Source organism: Sus scrofa, chromosome 4 (assembly GCF_054392235.1).
Source record: "Sus scrofa isolate SSC_HxYL_T2T_F1_AM1 chromosome 4, Sscrofa_HxYL_maternal_Yorkshire_Landrace_v2.0, whole genome shotgun sequence".
Classification (NCBI taxonomy): domain Eukaryota; kingdom Metazoa; phylum Chordata; class Mammalia; order Artiodactyla; family Suidae; genus Sus; species Sus scrofa.
Window position 1 is genome coordinate 134,568,670 of NC_139386.1, and position 20,527 is coordinate 134,589,196.

Sequence of the window (20,527 nt, forward strand, 5' to 3'; positions counted from 1 at the left end):
AAAATATCATTAAGGGTTTCTGTTCTGACATGCAAAGAACTTAGAAGCCACAACTACCATCCCCACAACAAGAAAAAAGCTGAACAAACTGAAAATGAACAATTCTTATTAGACCCACTAGAGAACTGAGGGCCAAGGCATACTGCTGCCCTGAAAACTGAAGAGAAACAGGTAAATACAGAGAATCATAACTGGTAGGAAGCAGAATCCCACAGTTTGGGGCCAGCACCCCCAGGAACACTGAGGCCATAACTGACCAACTGCTGAAAGCTGAGTGTGAACCAGATGGAGAGCTAGAAGCTCGGGGCAGGGACAGTCCTGGGGAGGGAACCTTCCCAAGTTTTACCTCCAGGTGCTCCCACAGGTTCCCTAGGAAGATCAGAGAAAAATCCCCTCACACTCTTAGCAGAGGGAGAGTAACTATTTTAAAATAGTCCAACAGGCTCTCTGTTCTCCGTAACAAAGCCCTCCCCTCAAAGGAAAATTTTACCAAAGACTAACCAATCCGGAGAAAAGAAAATACCTAATTTCCTCTGCAGCCTTCCTGACTCATCCAAACCCTGAGGTGAGGATGACAAGGGAGCTGAGAGACACGCAGGAAATTCAAGGAAAGGTTAAGCCTGAGACCCAATCACCTGATTACAGGATGTTCTGCTCCCCCCACAACCCCTGGCCTGCCACCACTAACGCTCCTACAGAACAAGGGGCGCAGCTGGAGGAACCACCAGCTTCAGGAACTAGAAGAGAGCCCAAGGGCAACAAGAGCACTGGCGGAAATTTCAACCTCTGGCATCACAGTGTCAGCAAACAGTAAACAAAGCCTAACGCCTAGCCTGCTAACGTAAGTAAAACCTCACCCTAAAGGCCTAGTCCGTTCCTTTTACTCAATACATTGTGTCTGGCTCCCAACAACAACAACAACAACAAATTATAAAGCCTGCTAAAATGCAAACAAAACAAAACAGTCTGAGGACACAAAATAAGCATCAGAACCAGACTCAGCTCTGGTTCAGACGAGAGACTTTTAGCATTACACACTGAGGATTTAATAACTGATTAACTGATGCTAACAACTTTAATGGGAAGGAAGAGTGGACACCACGCAAAAACAGGTAGATATATACTGTAAGCAATGTAAGCACAGACATGAAAACCCTAAGAAAAAGCCAAAAGGAAATGACAAAAATCAATACACTATAAAAGAAATGAAGAATGCCTTTGATGGGCTCATCGATAAGACTGCACACAGCTGAGAAAAGAATCAGTGTGCTTAAAGATATGTCAACAGAACTCTCCCAAGTGAAAAGCAAAGAGGAAAAAAGAATCGAAAACACAGAACGGAATGTCCAAGAACTGTGGGGCAATTACAAAAGGTCTAACTATGCATGACGGGAATATCAGAAGGAAGAGAAAGGGACAGAAGAGGCGCTGAACTAACAATGGCGACGTCTCCAAAGCAAATGACAGACACTAAATCACAGATCCATGAAGCTCAGAGACCATCAGTCAAACAATCAATCAATCTGCATTGAGGGGTATCATATTCAAACTGCACAAAATCAGATACAGAGAAAATCTTGCAAGAAGCCAGAGGAAAAAACACCCAAGAGGAGCCACATTGAACATTACACCAGAATCCTCCTCAAAACGTACATCTTCTCGGAAGAAGAGACTGAAAGGAAATACCTACTGCTGGAAAAACAAACAAAACCCATCAGCCTCGACTTCTGCATCCAGGAAGACAACCCTTCAAAGATAAAGGACATACCAAGTTCTCTCAGAGGAACATAAATTGAGAGAATGTGTCACCAGCAGACCCGCCCTGCAAAAACGTTACAAGTTCTTCAGAGACAGAAAATGACTTATGTCAGAAACTAGATTTACATAAAAAAGGAAGAGAAAGCAAAATACCACTAAACACGTACATATTTGGAGATGTATATATATCATCTTTAAGATACATAACCAAAGGCAAAAGCCCCAAAGGATAAGTAATTTTGACTATACCAAAATCAAAAACTATTCTATACATAAAAACACCATGGGAGTTCCCATCGTGGCGCAGTGGTTAACGAATCCGACTAGGAACCATGAGGTTGCGGGTTCGGTCCCTGCCCTTGCTCAGTGGGTTAAGGATCCGGCGTTGCTGTGAGCTGTGGTGTAGGTTGCAGATGCGGCTCGGATCCTGTGTTGCTGTGGCTCTGGCGTAGGCCGGTGGCTACAGCTCCTATTAGACCCCTAGCCTGGGAACCTCCATATGCCGCAGGAGCGGCCCAAGAAATAGCAGAAAGACAAAAAAAAAAAAAAAAAAAAAAAAACACCATGAACCAAACTGAATACCTAACTACTATCTAGGGAAAATTATGAAAATATCCCTAACAATTTTTTTTTTTTTTGGCTTTTTAGGGCCACGCCCACAGCTTATGGAGGTTCCCAGGCTAGGGGTCAAATCAGAGCTGTAGCTGCCAGCCTACACCACAGCCACAGCAACGTGAGATCCAAGCCGAATCTGCAGCCTACAACACAGCTCGTGGTAACACCGGATCCTTAACCCACTGAACAAGGCCAGGGATTGAACCCACAACCTCATGGTTCCTAGTCGGATTTGTTTCCGCTGCGCCACGATGGGAACTCCCAACACATTTTTTTAACAAAGCATCCAGTTTGGAAAAGGGGGCAGTAAAGGCTCCATTGCTTTGGATGTAAAATAAATGGGTATATGACATCAACGGGGTGAGATTTTGTGTCCTACACTGGGGACAACCAAAGGAACGGTTTAAATAAAAGGCAACAGCTCTTCTCAAAACTATCTTTAAGTCTGGCAATTTCATATTACCCTTTAATGTTAATCTAACAGGACTTATTTTAAATTGTATATAAAAACTGTGGCTGAGAAATGTCAACTCAATCCGTATTTTTCTTATCAGAGCTACATTAATCAGTCATAAACCACTTTATCAGATCTTCTTAAATTAAAAACCATCGAGGATTACTTACACGCCATAAATTTTTTTGTAAATAACAACGTCGTCTTAAATTCTGTCAAAATATGATTAATAATCAATATATAAAGTTCCACATTGATGGATCTCACATTGAAAAGGCCCTTAAATCACAACCAGAGCTTCGGGGACACTTGCGAGGGCACGCTCACAAGTCACTTACGTGACAAGAGCCGAACCAAAATTCTCAGGCTTAGATGGCTGATCTTCCTAAACTATCCTTGTGACTACCAAATTAATAAGACTTTCCCACTCTTCTTTATTCTGCAACCAAAATGCAAGGAGGGACTAAGCCTTCCCTGGCTTTTTTAAGTACCAAAACTATAAAAATTGTTTTGGCACTTTAATACCTCAATACCCAAAAGAAGAAGGGCTACAAAACCCAAGACAGCAGTTAACACACAAACACTTTTCCTACCTCATTCTGCCTTCTTCCCTTGTTCTGCATTCCATTTATATCTGTAAATCTCCTCAATAATTTTTCAGGACAAGATAAGTGAATGAAAAATATGAAGAAAATGTGTAATTCAAATTTAGAAAGTCAACTGCAAACATTCAACTATATTCAACACCATTTAAGTCAAAAATCTCAAAACCTACTATACCACCATCACATACAACTCCACTATGGGAGACTATAACTAAAATAACCTACTACTTTTACCTAGTAATTTTTCAAAGTAACTCTCATTTCAAAGAACCTTATTTTTAAAGGCAGTAACTTCACATGAGGACAGGGGAAGGTGAGGTGAAATGCAAAGATTCATGGAGCTCTTCTGTTCCTTGATTTCAGTTCTGGATTGGTACACTTACTAAGAAATAAATTTTTTTTAAGAAATAAATTTTTTAAAAATCTTTAAAGTACAGCTAAAAGGCAAATAAACAGAGCTCCCAACAAATTCAGCATCTTGCTCAAAATGTTTTCACTGCTAATTAGGAAAATCCAAAGTTATTCATAAACATGGAAGTTGTTATAATGTGCAGATCAAAACACTGCTTATTCATGAAACCATGTACAGCAATTACATTCTCGACCTTCCTTAAGGCTGACCAGTACCTAGGGCCACACTCTAACGCCAGAAAAAAAGCAGCAGCAGCAATAACAGATGCTGAAAGGGGTGATCACAGCACAGTTTCTCTCTCACACTCTCTGTCACGGGCCTACCAAATTTTCCAACAGTGGAATGGCAAATAATAGTTGGCCTGAGATTAAAAAAAGTCTTTGAAGTTGCATAAGAGCCAAGAATTCTGCTCTTTGGGATTCTCATGATCCCAGCAGTAAATCTCAAAGTACAGCCTATTCTGTTCTATATCTGAGTGAAAAAATAAGAAAAAAATTGAAATTCCTAAATTAAAATTAAGGCTATGAAGCACATGTTTTTCCCTCCATCTGCGACTGTGACAATGCATCACTGTGGGAAAATGGACAGTAAAGGAAGCACCACGTGAAACCTTTTCCGTGGCGGAGAAACAGCCTTTTTCCTTCACTAACTTAGTCATCATTACTGCTTTTTTAAAAGCACTTCGAAGCTCAAGAGTTATTTTATACATAAATGCACACATGCACACGCACACACAGAAATGCCCCAGTCACAATCCGAATTTAATCTGCATCTCATGAAAATGTACTCTTAAGTGGCCAATTTGACAAGGGTTAGAAGGAAAGAGGGAAGAAAGTTTGGTCACATTAAAAGGTCAGGGCTTTTCTATAACTTCTATTAAAGTAATTAGATTTCTATCTTTAAGAGCAAATACTGTGAATGGACAGTGATTTTTAACTTTTCCTAAGAGAGGGAAGAAATGAACAGCGACTCTGCAGCCAAACGTGAAACTCCTGTAACATCATCATTCATGGCATTTACCTGAACGCCTATCAGACAAGCAGGAGGAAATGCAGCCTGTCAGCCACATCAAGCCGAAAGACAACAGCAAAGAGAAACTAGATGTGGGGGTATCACACCTCACAACAACTTAACATTAGAGTTTTGTACTTTACATTTCCACATTCGCTGTATCATTTGAAGATTATACAATCTTCCCAATAACTCTTTGAGGACCGCAGAGTGAGCAGCATTTCTAGTAAAGTTATACATTTATAGCACACTTAAAAGAGCCCCGTACACAATGAGTATTCACCAACTGCTGGTTACGACCGCCTGCTGCAGTGGAAGGTTTAGAGGTTTGCCACTGGCGGGAAAGGCAGAAACCCATGTAAGAAACACGGGTCCGACGGCCACGTGGGGAAAGAGTGTACACAAGCCAAGGAGGACCAAAGGGAAGTCGGTGTCACAAGGAGACCAGACTACAGCGAGTCACACGATTAATCAGTCACAGAGTTCCAACCTGGGACAATCAGACATTCCCGGGCAGGCTCATCTCAGGTCAGAGACTCTCACCACTGACCACGCCCGGGCTCATCAGCACAAAGTCCCAGACACCCCGTTTCCCTCACTGAGAACCCTATTTTGAGACACTAAAATTTCATCACAAGTTTTCTCTTTTTCCTTGTTTTAACCTTCAAAACATGAGGGGATGATCAAGAAATTTATGCCCCAGAGGACACTAGTGAATGGTTTTTATTCTATCCTACCTAACAAAACGAAGATGTCTATTAAAACATAAGATCACGTCAAGTCAGTCTTTCTAATCAGCTTTTCCATGAAGGAAACAACGGAGCAAAGTTGGTTTTCTGCCAAAAATGTAGAGCACGGTGGGAACATGCAACATTTCATTAGAGAGAGAGGTGGGTTTTATTAAAAAGCAATAAAACTATGGTGAAATAGAAAATACTAGCAATTGGAAACAGCTTCCTAACATCCAAATACAAAATAATCATATTTCATGTGATACCTCAGTCCTATTTGATCAAAAATCTTAGTCTCAAAGCTGAATGCTGAACTAATTTCAGTTTGATATGGACAAAGCTTAAATAACTAACAAATGCAAGGTGAAGGAGGAGGATTTTATTGATTTTATTTAAATCAAACAACTCAATTTACTCAAAGCTCCAACATTCCTCCAAATAGTCAAAAGATATTTCTTATCACTGAATTCTTGAGATACGGTCTTTTTATAACACACTCTAGAAACGTAAAAAACTACAAACAGCCCTAGTTAATTACCAAACACTGAAAGAACAGAACTAGGGTAGAATTTACAACTCTCTTTATTGAAGAACAAATTAAAAAAAAATTTTTTTTGGCAGTAGGATTTTAGTTATAATGTTAATGTTATGCAGCCAGTATTTTTAAGGCTTTATTTTTTTAAAGTTACCATTAACGAAAATAAAAATATACTGTAACAAGGCATTATTTTGAAAGAACAATAGTAACAGAGAACTCAAAAGAGAATTCATAGTTTAAAGACAAGAAAGAACATCCAGTTACCAACATCTACTGACTTATTTACCAGGGGGAAAAAAAAAATCAACTAGATTGATCAGCCCATTTCCTATACTGTTTTGCTTCAAAGCATAAAGTGAATATACAGGAGTATGCAATCAATGAACCAGTGACATCTCTAAATTACATTCATTAATCAACTTAAACATAATTTGTAATTAGAAATAAACATGCCAAGAGCTAGACTGCACCTGCATAGCCACTTAGCCTCATTCCATAACCACACTGAGCAAGATTTTAAGGTATTTTCCAACTCAGACAACACCTGATGAGTCTCTAAATTGATTTCTGTGCGCTTAACTATACAAATCACTTATTTTTAGCTATGGCACAAACTGAGGAATAAATAATGGAAACGTATAAGGTGATATGTAAGAAGGTGATAATAGGCATTTCTTTCCCTCTAAGTCCAGTTTTAAATTGCTACATGAGTACCAAATCAATTTGCAATTTTTCAAACCACCACCTCCCCCAAGGAGAATCCAACAATTTCAATGAAAAGCAGTTATCCTCACACCTTATACTCCTCCACGTTCACGACAACCTAACTTCCTTCAGCAAGAATTCTACCGTGCAAAGTTGAAGAGCTGCTAACGATGATAATAACATTCACATTAGGGTAAATGAGGTACATTTTCTGTTGATACAACGTAATAACTATAACCACTACTGGTCCCATCAACCCTTATGATTTCCTTCTCACTACTTCACTTGGAAGAGGGTGTTACAGAAGGAATACAGGAAAGAAGCCTCTGAGGGGGACCAGCCACCCACCCAACAAGGACGTGACCAGTTAGCTCAAGAACCACCTGACAAGAAAAGCATCAACCTCTTGTAGAGCCGGAAGACTTCACTGCACAGTCTGAAAGAGCCTCACTGGGCTCAGCTGTAGCCAAAGGGATGCACTAAGAACTGGTTTCTTGAAAAAATGGTAACACACAAAAGAATTAACTGAAATCCACTTGAAACTTGAAGGGAAAGGAGAGGCGGCCATTGTAGATAAGACCTGCCTCTAATTTGGCATAAACAAGTAAGGCCCTGTGTGCAAGGCCATCCTAGAAGTTATGAAGGATAAAATATTCTTCCACCCCGTGTTTATAAAATGTTTCCCCTAAGTCAACCTAGGGACACACAAAGATAAGTAGGCCACACCTGGCTCCCATTTCCAGCCAAGATGCAGTAACAGGGGATTTGTCCTCCCACCTGAAACAAGTGAGGGAAAGAAAAAAAAAAAAAAAAAACAGATAAAATATATAACAACAGTTTTCAGACATTGGACATTAGACAGGAAATTCAGCTCAGGGATGGTGATCCCTCAGAGAGCGAAAGAAAATGAGGAGAGTCACATGATTGTCTGAAGAGAGTTTCCAAGCTACAGCACAGAGAGGAGGAATTCAGAGCACAACAGCCTCCCTGACTTAAGGAGCCAGAGCTGGGAGTTTAGGGAGGCCAAGGAAGCTGGAGTTTGCTGAGCAGCATTAGAACTTCTGCAAAAAAAAAAAAAAAAAAAAAGGGAATTCTCAGCAGAGTACCAATCAGTACATATGTGAGAAGAAATTAACTGAGGCCACCCAAAGGGGCAGGTGGAGCAACCTCTGGGATTCACTCAACCACCATTCCCACCATTCCATGAGCCAGGCTGGGAAAACCTTGTCACAAACGGTACTGGGTGAAGCTCTCTGAAAGGAAGTGCATGGGAACTGCTCAGTGGTGAAGCAAGACCAATCACAGACTAAAGGCTATACCCCAAATACAAAGGATCAAACCGTTTCTGCATTCCTTAAATGTGTCCCAAAATAAAACCTAAGAATATAATTAGGAATCTGAAAATATCTACCACCTAAAAGGGTACAATTCACAAAGTCTGGCATCAAATTAAAAATTAACCAGGCATGTAAAGAAGCAGGAAAAAAATGTTCCATAGTGAAAAGAAAAGGAAATCTAAAACGGGAGAAAATCAAATCAATAAAAGACAATCCAGAAATGACAGAGATGCTAGAGATTAGTAGACAAGAATGTCAAAAGAGTCATTGTAACTATATTCTATTTGTTCAACAAAATAAAGTAAAATCATGCTAGGGAGAAAAATAAAAGTTTTTAAGCTTTTTACAAAACTTCTATGTTTTTTGTCTTTTTAGAGTCCTATGGACATGTGGCATAAGGAGGTTCCAGTCTAGGGGTTCAATCGGAGCTGTACCACCAGCCTATGCCAGAGCCACAGCAACGCAGGATCTGAGCCACGTCTGCAACCTACACCACAGCTCACAGCAAAGCATGATCCTTAGCCCTCTGAGAGAGGGCAGGGATCGAACCCACAACCTCATGGATGCTAGTCAGGTGTGTTAACTGCTGAGCCACAATGGGAACTCCAAAAACTTCTATTTTTTTAACACCTAAAATGAACTTCTAGAAATGGAAAAGAAATGCCTGATTTGAAAAAATACACTGAGTGGAATTAAAAGCAGATTATATACTGGAGAAGAAAGGATTGCTGAATTGAAGACATAGCAGTAAAAATACAAACAACGAAACAAAAAGCACTATTTGAAACAATACAAAAAGCAAAAAGATTGGGAAAGATGAACAAGACATCATCTGAACTCTTCTGACAACTTATGTAGTCAACACATGCATGATTTGAATTCCTAAAAGAGGAGAGACTGCACATAAAAACCACTTGAAGAAATAAGGGCCAAAATTTTCTGAATTTAATGAAAACTAAAAACCAACAAATCCAGGAATCTCAACAAACCCCAAGCACAAGAAAAATGAAGAGAATTATAGCAAGGCCCATTATAATTACTTAAGCCCTAGTGAAAAATAAAAGCAGTTAAAGGAAAAAGAGACATCATGTAGAGCTGACCAGAGTTAAGAATGACGGCAGACTTTTCATCACTCACAATGCAGGCCAAAAGACAATGGAGCAGCATCTTTAAAGTATGGCAAGAAATACTGTCAACCTAGGATTCTATACCCATCAAATACTTCTAACAAACACCAAGGCCATAAAGACTTTTTAAGACATTCAAAGTGAGAAGACTTCATCAACAAGTAGTCTTTTCAGTACAAGTAAATTTAAAAGAAAACCTTGAGGATGACGGAAAAGAGTACCAGGTGGAAATCTCCATCTCCACAAAGAAATCGAAAGCAATGGGAATAATAAATGTATAAGTAAATATAAAATATTTTTACAAACTTGTTATCTTTTTAACTGACGGCTTAAAGCACAAATAACAATGTTTCTTAGGAGTTACATGTAGAAGTAAAATGTCTAACAAAAATAGTGAAAAGTAAGAGAGAATATAAGTACAATGACTAATGTTCTTATACTAAACACGAAGTAGTGTAACGTATACTATAAACCCTAAAGCAACCATTTAAAAAAAAAAAAGGAAGAAAGAGTACTGTTAATAAGTCATCAACTGAGATGAAATGGAATCCAAAAATGCTCAGCTAATCCTAAAGAAGGCAGAAAAACAGAAAGAGGAACAGATGGAATAGGAAAAAATAGTAACTCAAGAGATTTAAACCCAAACATATCAATAATTTTATTAAAAGTAAATGCTTTACACACTCTCATTTCTAAGAGAAACTATGAAATTGGATACAAATCACAACTATAGGAGTTCCTGCTGTGGTGTAGTGGGTTAAGAAGCTGACGGCAGTGGCTCAGGTCCCTATGGAGGCACACATTCAATCCCCAGCTCAGCTCAGTGGGTTGAAGGGTCTGGCATTGCCACAGCTGTGGTGTAGGTCACAGCTGTGGCCTGGATTCAGTGCCTAGCCCAGCAACTTCCATATGCCACAGATGCAGCCATAAATAAAAACAGAAATAAACAACTTTTTAAAAAACCAACTACATGCTGCCTACGAGAAATCATTTTAACTAAGAAGACAGAAATAGTTTAATACTAAAAGAATAGGAAAAGATACACCATAATAACATGACCAAAACTGAAGTGACCATATTAATAAAAGACCAAGCAGGTTTCAGAGCAAAGAAGACCACCAAGGATAAAGACGGTCATCTTATGATGATAAAGGGGTTGTTAGTTCACGAAGACATGAGCGCCCTAAACATTCATGCAACTAACTACAGCACTTCAAAAAAAGAAAAAAAAGAAAGTAAAAGGAATAGAACTTTAAGGAGAAATAAACAAATCCATAGTTACCACCAGAGACTTCAAAACCCCTCTCTGTGTAACTGAAGGAAAGTGTAGGCAGAAAGAAAATGAAGGATACAGGAGACTGGAACAACTCGACCTGGCAGTTACAGCACACCCCACCCTGCACCAGGAGAATATGCACTTTCCATGTTCACACAGAACATGTATCAAGACAGCCTATATTCCGAGTCACAAAACAAGTCTAAATAGCTTTTAATATTTAGTCAAAAGGATTCAACAAAGTCCAGCGTATGCCACCACTTTCCATATTACACGGTTGCGACTGGTAAGGGACTACCAGTTAACCCACTCCCCAGCCTCCGCCTTTGTATACGGGTGTAATTAGTCCTCATTGAAGATGCCCTCCTCCCGCCTCTTCACCAGGCTGACAGCAGAGAGCCCCAGAACCGAAAGGATGCCACAAGTCCATGACAGAAGGTCCCCAAGACCCAAAGCGCTCACCAAGAGGAAGACCATCCACCAAAGTGACCATCTGTAACAGGAATAAAGGGGAAACAGAAGGGCCATTTATTACGTTTAGCCAATGAAATTGTGGACTAAAAGCAGATAGCATTACTCTAATTCAGGAAGCTTCTAAAGAGATTCATGCAGAGGAGTGATGTGATTGTTTTACATTTTAAAAGGATCACCCTCACTGTCACATTAAGAATAGTCTGTAGAGAGGCAAGTGTGGAATCAGACAGACAAGTTAAGACATGGGGCAGCAATCCAGAGACGAGATGATGGGAACTTGATTAGGAGGAGAAGCGTGGAAGTGTTGAGTAGTGGTCACAGTCTCGGAATATTCTGAAGGTAAAGCTAACAAGATTTTTCTGACAGAATAGATACACAGTGTGAGAAGAAGAAAAGGCAAGGAAAACCTTAACAAATGGAAAGACAGAACCACCATCAACTGAGACAGGGAAGGTCAGAGATAAAATGAGTTGGGGATGGGGCGATGCAGGTGTGGAGGCAGTGGACAGATATCAGAAGATCCGGTTTGGCCATATTTAGTTTGAGGAATCTCTTCCTTACTCAAAGAAATTACATGAATCTAATGCTTACGAAACAGGTCTCAATTAGGAATATGTATTTAGAAGTTGTCAGCCTGTAAATCACCAACGAAGGAAGAGTAAATAGAGAAGAGGTCCAGGGTGAGAGCCCTGGATTCGATGCTAAGAGGCTGAAGAGAAAGGAAAACAAACAAAACAAAACAAAAAACCAATCTAACATAGGCGGCAGAGAAAGGACCAGGGAGGAGAACATTGGAAGGCAAGTAAAGAAAATCTCTCAAGGAAGTTCCCTTGTAGCACAGCAGGTTAAGGATCCAATGTTGCCACAGCTGTGGCACAGGTCACAACTGTGGTACGGGTTCAATCCCTGGCCTGGGAACTTCCACATGCTGTGGATATGGCCAAAAAAAAAAAAAAAAAAGAGAGAGAGAGAGAGAGAAGAAAGTCTATCAAAAAAGAGGAAGTGATCAATTGTGTCAAACTCCACTGATAGGTCAAGTAAGATGAAGACCAAAAATTGACCATAGGGTTTAGGAAAGTTACTGGGATTGTGGCAATTAGAGTGAACCCAGACGACTTTTTAGTTTGCAGGCTAAGGGAAGCTGAAATATGGGACAGCGGTCATCTGAGAAAGGGAGAGTCAAAGGAAATATCATTTTATTTTTTGGTTAGGAGAAATAATAGCACGTTCACATGCCAACAAGAAGACTCCAGCAGAACAGGAGGAAAGGATGACTACAGGGGAATGAGGGAAAGCTTCTGGAACCAGGCCTTTAAGTGAGTGAGGGAGCAGGAGCAGGTGCACCAGTGGTCCAACAGGCAGTTAACCCATCATTCACAGGCAGAAAGGCAAAGTACATACATGCAGCTACTCGTAGGTGGGCAGATAATTATAAATAATTAGGCTACAGTGAACTACAATTATAACATCCACCTATAAGCATATCCCTCAAAAGTGGTCTTTCTGGAGAGCAATGTTTGAATATTCATTATTATTTCCACTTCACTAAGTGCCAAAAAGTTCTTAGAAAGCTGAACAGAGTGGTAGAGAAATCCTGGGATTACTTCAACTGAGATCAGCTGTTCTAGTTGACTACTCCATGGCACTAGGTATCTTACCCAGGACTCAGAAATGAGACGCAAATTAGCAATTCTAGAATAACTGCATTCCAATTAATCCAAATCCTCTAATCATAACTACTGTGAGGTTTCAAACAATGTCACCAGCAGAGAAATCCATCATTCTTGGGAACATTTTACACATGTGTATGGTTTTAGGCACTTATAAAACCTACCAAATTCCAAAGAGCAGTCTCGACCTTGGCCCTGGAGTTAGTTCACTGGTTTATGAAGGTTTTAGGACCATAGGGAACACATGATTTTAACCAATGAAGATAGTGACATAATCCACTCTGAGCTACTGTCCTCATTTAAAAGATTATATCCTAACGCATTCATAAATTTATCTAGTGGTGTTATAAGTCTATAAACAACAAATTCTAAATGCTTAGGCCCTACAGAAAATAAAACAATCAAGTATATAGTTCTCACATTTATATAACAAAGGTTTTATTGACTGATCCATCAGTCAGCATTAGCAACAGCATGGTCTTAAGATTCAGAAAGAACTACTTTGTAAAAGCAATAACCCCCAACATGCAGAGTAATAAGTAACAGCAAAGTAATGAAGTAGAAAGCTAAACACAGGGAGTTCCCGTCTTGGCGCAGTGGGTAACGAATCCGACTAGGAACCATGAGGTTGCGGGTTCGGTCCCTGCCCTTGCTCGGTGGGTTAACGATCCGGCGTTGCCGTGAGCTGTGGTGTAGGTTGCAGACGCGGCTCGGATCCTGCATTGCTGTGCCTCTGGCGTAGGCCGGTGGCTGCAGCTACGATTAGACCCCTCGCCTGGGAACCTCCATATGCTGCGGGAGCGGCCCAAGAAATAGCAAAAAGACAAAAAAAAAAAAAAGAAAAAGAAAACATATAAGGATGTTTCTTATGGTGTTTATAATGACAAGAAAGAAAATAGCAAAAAAAGAAAAAAAAAATGAGGGGGGTAGACAAACTGAATGTTCATTACTGGCATAATGGCTTTATAATTTATGATACATGAATATAGTGGAATATTATACAGCTACTAAATGAGCAAGTCAAATTTATATAACTTGACCTGGAAATATATCTAAGGTAGCAAATGAAAAAACAAGATGAGAGTAATATGTCTTGCCACATTCATTTTGGGGGAAAAAAGACAAAGAAAACTAGATTATATAATTTTTTTTTTTTTTTTTTTTAGGAATTCCTGTGTATATAGTTAATATCCCAACTGGTCAATGAATACCCCTAAGTTTTAAAAACATATATTGCCTTATTAGAGATCACACCATCAAAATATTCTCAAATCAAGGTGCATACAAGGCATTATCAGAAAATGCAATCCTTTGGAATCTTCTACAACAAAAAAGACAACAAATAAAAACTACTTATAAGAGTTAAATGTTTAATCATTTTTCTGATGCCAAAATAAAAATGCTTTTAATATTGTGATTTTATCCTTACAGAAAATAAGCACAGATTTCTTTTCCCCTGTAGCAGAAATAAGCTATCTATTTCAAGTCCTTTCATTGGGTAATACAATTATGTTCATTATACAGACATAAACAAGCAACAGACATTACACTAAACTGATTCTATTGTGTCAGAAATTGAATTTTCTAAGAACGTTATTCATTCTTAGGAATAAATGCAATTAAACACTAGTATTACAGTTTAAAAATTCTATTCACTGCTAAATTTTAGTGTAATGTCAATATAAATCCCAAGCAGCCTGGTAGAATTAAAGGGAACTTGATTTGGAATCAGACATACCTGGGTTCCAATCCTGACTCTGCCACTAACCAGCTACGCAGTCAAGTTACATAACCTCTGAACCCATTCCTGCATCTTTCTAAAGTGTTCTTGGAAGAGCAAATAAGAATATTACATATAAAGTACCTAGTACAGAGTCTGGTTGTCAAAATACGCCTCTTTGTATGTTCCTTTCCTAAGGAAGATTACAAATTGGCAACATCAGTTTTGGTACTGCCTGTTTCATGAGACTTTTTTTTTAAATTAAAAGATTGATGATATATAGCTATACATTTTATTTGCCATGATTTTTGCATCTCCAGAGAACTGCCAGCTCCTTCTGGTATTAGTATCTGAGGCTCCTTTTCCAGAATTTAGTTCAATCCATACTTAGTGCTTCTAATTGAATTTAAAGGTTTCTTTCTTGTAAAAAAAAAAAAAAAAAAAAGTCATGAAAAGAAACAGTACCTCTGTGCCTTTCTACATTCTCAGTAACTCTTTTTAAAATCATTCAGGTTGTACCTATAGAAACTTCAAGCACTACAGGAAAAAAATGTTAGGCAAGGAAAGAAAATTCAAATTTGAAATTATCCCCTTATGTGGGAAAAGAACATGAAAAAGAATGGGTATGTGTAACTGAGTCACTTTGTTGTACGGCAGAAATTAACACAACACTGCAAATTAGCTACACTTCAATAAAATCATAAAAAAGAAAAAAAAATTGAAGTTATCCCAAGCCACTGTAATGTGTCTAAGAAATGAAAATAGCAATAAAACAAAGTACAAATTTTACATAATTTTCAACTTGAAGAGGAATCGTTTTATTCTGTAAGGCCAGATCATTAATTCACCAGGCAAGAATTATCACCCTGATTGCTGCTAAAGGGATCCAAACAAAAAGAAAGAGGGTATTGGCCAACTTTCAATATTTAAAGTAAGTATTTTTCCATCATACAAGATACATATTAATAAAATTATAGTAAATAAACTTGATTTATTTTCACAACTGTACAGGTAAATTTTTCCCTGGAGTTGAGGAGTGGAATTAGAATGTAGCTCCTCTTCAAATTTAGTTGCACTTCAATTACCTGTATTTTATGCTCTTTGATACTTTGTTCTTTAAAATGTGTCCAAGGCTTTTTGCAAAGTTTACCAAAACTGCTCAGTTACTATGTGTACTATTCCAATTATTTTCTGATACATTTTTCCTAAGTACTAATTAATCATCACCCCCAGGAGCACCTATTTGTCACTTTTTAGTCTAAATTATAATGTTGCTGGTATTTCATCGTTTGCTTTTCACAAAGTATTTAAAACGATGCTGAGGTGAAAGTGTAGGCATAGAAATATTTCACATTACACTTCCACATTCAGCCTCTTGAACTGATTTTTAAGTGCCACGCGCATCTTTAAATCAAAATGTATTGCTGACATTCTTTTAACACGCCCTCCTCATCCGAGCTCTTTCCAAACGCCAAAGTTCCTACTGATCTCAGAGTACCTAGTTTCTGCGCCTTTTTCTGGTCCTTCACAGCCTCGCACTCCAACTTCTACTTAGACCCCCCCCACACACACTAAAACAAGCACTGTTAACTCCTCAGGTCCCTAACCATATGGTAAACTTTTTGCATACTCTCACTTTTCCTTTCATAAACTTAAATCTCACTATAGCAATCCCCCTTCGGCGTTCCCCCCTCTTCCAGATCCACAGCATCAACAAGCAACATACACGTACGTTCCTATTCTTTTTTTTTTTTTTCTTTTAAAATGATTTTTATTTTCTCCATTATGGCTGGTACGTTCCTACTCTTAAGCTCAGAATATTCATCATTTTAGCGCCGCTAAAAAAGAATGTAAGCGTCTGGATGCCTCGTTTCCACCCCTCCTCGTGGAAGCTTTTTCCTGCCCTACCTGGGCAGCCTACGTCCCCCGGCAGTTGTGCGGTGCCCCGCTGCCCCCAGCACAGGAGTGCACCTCGCTGCAATTCACCATCATTCCAGCACCTCCCTCCATTCCTGCGCATCCATCCTTCCGCGACCCTCCCGGCGCCCCAGAGGCTCCGTCTCCAGGGGCCCATACCTCAAATTAGAATCCCCTCGCCCGACACCGCCGGGGCTTTCCGTACGACGAAGCAAACACGCAAGCCTGAGCGGTTCCCTCGGCAGTGAGCAGCCGCTCCCCACGAGTTGGAGCTCCTCTGGCTCTCCCCGTGGAATGCCTGCTTCGGGGAAGCCCAGCCTTGCGACCTCTGCCCTGTGACCTCGCAAGCCCAGCGTGCCACCCAAGCTAAGTGCACACCATTCTGGGGCCGGTGCTCGCCCCAGACCCAGGTCTCTGCGCACCCTCTCAGCCCCCAGCCGTCGAGCCAGACCCCAGGCTAGACGAGCGCCCACTTGCCCGGGGCGCACGGCCTCCCGGGCCCGGCCCCTCCACACACCGCTCAGCCCGAGGGGCCGGCTCCTCACCTAGCTTCGACCGGGACTCCTCCAGCTTCTGGATCTGGTTCTCCAAGAAGAGCATCGCCACCGCGAAGGCCACCACCGCCAGCAGCTGCAACTTGGGCGGCATCATAATCCTGAGGAGCCCCATGAAACCCGCCGCTCGGGATCAAGACATACCGCGGGGGGCGGGGATCGGGGCCCCGAGGCGAGCGAGACGCCGGGAGGAGCCCACCGAGCCCGGAGAAAGGCAGGGAGAGCGCGACAGCCCAAGGAGCACCGCAGCGACCCCCCTGCTCGCCTCCCCGGTCCCCCGCCCCCAGGCGCCAGCACCGACGCCGCCGGTGCCCGCTTCCCTCCGCCGCCTCCACGGCCGCCCCCTGCAGAAGCCCGCGCAGCAAACGCAGCGCGAGGCGGCTGCCGGGCTCGAGCCTCTCTCTGCTGCCTCCGTCCCCGACCCCCGCGCCCGCCCGCCTGCTGCCCGCCTCCCTTGCTTCCTTCCTTCCCTCCCTCCCGGGCTCGCGGCCGCGCGCTCCTCCGCCAGCGCTGCGGCTGCGGCTGCGCCGCCCTCGGCCCCGCCCCCTGCCCATCCCCCCCCGCCACCACGCGCACGCACCCACGTACGCTGCTCGGCAACCAGAGACCTCGCCCCCTACTCCACTTCGGTTGTGCTCATTGGACCGAAGAGGCCCGCGTTCGCTCTCCTTTCGTGTTACGGTTGGTTTCCTTTGCCGTACGTGTTAACCAAGGCCGCATGCTATTGGGTAAACTTGGAGAAGGAGGCGGGCCGAGACCGGAGGAGGCGGGGCTTCTTGGGGGCTTGACGAAACGTCGTGAAGGGAAGGAAGGCGCCCCGGGAAGCACGGATTTGGGGAGTTTAGGGAAATGCCTGAAGTGGGTTGTCGAAAGGAGCCCGCGACTTCAGGCTTCCGTCACATGTAAAGGCACGTGGTCCCCTTTAAGCTGGCATACGCTCTTCGCTCACGCGCGTCTATGCAGAATAAGAAACTTGAGGCCAACGGCCCTTGCAGCCTGTTTTGGATCAGGCTCTGGAGTGGACGCCCCTCGCACAAGGGTCCTCGGGCGGCCGGAGACCCACGGGAGACGGCGGCGATGGCGGCTGAGCCGGGCGGGTGGCTCGGGCCGGCGCTGGGGCTGCGGCTGCTGCTGGCGACCGCGCTGCAGATGGTGAGTGGAGGTCGCCTCCGCGGCAGCCCCGGGGCGCACAGGGAGGGTCGCGCGGAGGAAGACGCAGCCTCCGGCCCGGCCTGGGAGCCGCACCTGGAAAGGGGGGAGGACCGGGCATCCTCAGCGACTGCGGCGGCCCGGATGCGACGTGGCTTGATTCCGGCTTTGATCCTTCCCGCCCCGGGTTTCCAGCGGCTCTTTCTCCTGACTTTAGACTGTCTTGCGCGCAATCTGTAAGACACACGGTGGAAGGGGGGAAAGAGCAGGAAAGTTTACAAAGGGATGAGGATGGTTTTTAAACAGGCAAAAATGCAAGAAACTGTGATTCCTTGTGACAAGACTCCCAGGTCTTCGAGAAAGGTCTTTTTCTCAGTTGCTCTGGTTTCCGAGTCCCTGTTAGACGTCTTTTATCTCTGTTCTCTGGCATTCCGGAGCCGCCACTTCAGTGCCATTTGTGGTTAAACTCCATTGTTGCAATAAAAGGAGCTATGCTAACAAAAGCTTAATTTTTTTGAAATTGATTGTCTAAAATGATAGCCTTCATCGCCTTCAAAAATCGAAATGTTTAACCACGTTTTTTAAATTTTGTCTCTATTAACAGGACAGATGTGTTCTATTATCTTTAAATGGAGAAAGGCTAATTTTGACCTTTTTCCTTTCACTCACAAACATCTTACTATTCGCTGATTCTTCCTTAGAAGTTTTTAGTACAGGTTTAACTATGTGAATAAGATGATTTTTAATAGTCACTGTGCTTAAGTGCCTATTAAACACTTTTTACAAGTGTCTTTTATCAGCCTAATTTTTCAGGTATTCTCTTTACTGAGCCTGCTGAAAAGTAGTCTCCTAGAGACCTGGTTTAATTAATTTACCCAAGGTGTCGAGGGGTTAGGCCGTAAACCAAAGGCTTACACAAACACCTGGACTTACTTTTCATCAAGGAGTTTGAAGATCCTGTTTCCTTTTGCAACCTCACCCAGGAGGTAGATTGATTTCTCCGCTGATGAGCTTTACAGTAATTCCATTATTCAGGTATATGAAGCCTTAGAAAGTACTGGAAAACTCCTCTCTAAAGTTTGTACTCAAAAAATTTTGTCAGTCTTAGGTAGTTTTTGCATTCACTACCACGAAAAAATTAAAAAAGAACATTTCAAGTTGCCTTTTTCTGATTTCCCTACCTCTTTGTTTCATAATCTGTGGCTCTGTAACCATCCCAAAACTTAGTGGCTTACAGTAACAGTCTGTCCTCGATATGTGGGTCTGCAGAGCAGTTCCCCGGTTGATTTACGCAGCCGTGCAGAGCCGGTAGGTCCGCTGAACGGAAGGATCCGAGAGGGCCTCATTCTTAGTGGTGCTGTCAGCCAGGGGGGCCTGCTTCTCGTCCACATAACCTGTCATTCTCCAGTAGGTCACTTCATTTTAAATTCTTTCACTCTCTGAACCCAGTTAGTTTCATTAAGCCCTTAAAAATCTCCAAGGCAGCTCATTTCATTTTACCTCCGCAGGTAGTACCTAAATTCAGGGCCCCGTTTTTGCTTTCCTGGAATTACCACCACAGCCCCTCTAACTGGTCTCCTTACCTCATTTTCTCCCATTTCCTAATTGTTGGGTTTGTGAGGGAGGAACATACAGGCCAAATCAGAAAAGCATAGAGACTTATGAGGGGTCGGAAGCCGAGGGACTGAGCCCCAGATGGCCTCAGCAGTGATGTAGAGTCCTGCTTACGAAGGGCTGGTGGTGGGAGAGGCGGGGCGGGTGCCAGGGCGGATGTGTCTCCTCTTCCTGTCTCCTGTCCAGAGACGTGTCACCGTGGCCCTGCCACGGACAGGGGTTGACCTAGGCGGGCAGGGGAGCCCTTGGTCAGTCGGGTCTCACAGGTGACCTTCCATGTGTCCTTGGCCGGGTTGCTCAACCCAGCCCGTCACATTCGCTGCCCCCCTAGGAACCTGTCACTGGCCCAGGCTCTGGAGCATCCAAGTCATCTTTCCAAAGCTCAAGACGAGCATTGTTAGAGCCCTCAGGGACGCTCTGTTGCCTTTACACGAAGCCTGGCCCCAGGGTGCCTTCACAGGGCCCCTCCCCTGACGGCTAGTGTTTGTCTATCCGGCTTAATTCGCAGCGTTTCCCTCCACTGGGGGAACGCGAAGGTAGACGAGGCGAATTGGGGCCACCTGTTTAGTACGTCTCCCGTACCGGGTTCTCTCCTGCCAGTTCGGGGTGTAGACACAATGCAGGGCTTCGCTTGGGTCCGTTGCCAGGCCGGCAAGTGGGCTTCGCCTTCTCCTGCTTGTTCCGTCGCCGCACCTCCTGCTGCATTACAGATTGGCAGCTGCATGGTTTGTACCTTCTGCTCCTGCGGCTCCCAGGCCGAGGACAGTGTAGCCCGAGGGAGTCCAGGGAACATTTCTCTGTTATGTGTTTTTGTATGGTGCCTACTACATATTTGTTCACTTCAACCCCTCAGAGGTGTG

General features: G+C 42.7%; 2 protein-coding genes across 3 annotated transcripts in view; one reads left to right on the top strand and one right to left on the bottom strand.

The window, feature by feature from the left end:
- Positions 1-17,404, bottom strand: part of HS2ST1 (heparan sulfate 2-O-sulfotransferase 1) — a 155,544-nt gene extending 138,140 nt beyond the window's left edge. For both annotated transcript variants that reach the window (XM_085024162.1, XM_001925492.7), the window contains exon 1: positions 16,896-17,404. In XM_085024162.1, coding sequence (XP_084880288.1) covers positions 16,896-17,019 — 124 coding nt within the window. In that variant the 5' untranslated portion in view covers positions 17,020-17,404. The remainder of the gene's footprint in view (positions 1-16,895) is intronic.
- A 566-nt stretch (positions 17,405-17,970) lies between these two features.
- The window catches only part of SELENOF (selenoprotein F), a 29,177-nt gene continuing 26,620 nt past the window's right edge, over positions 17,971-20,527 (top strand). The window contains 1 exon segment of the mRNA NM_001085443.1: positions 17,971-18,056. Within this exon segment, the coding sequence (NP_001078912.1) occupies positions 17,982-18,056 (75 nt within the window). The 5' untranslated portion in view covers positions 17,971-17,981.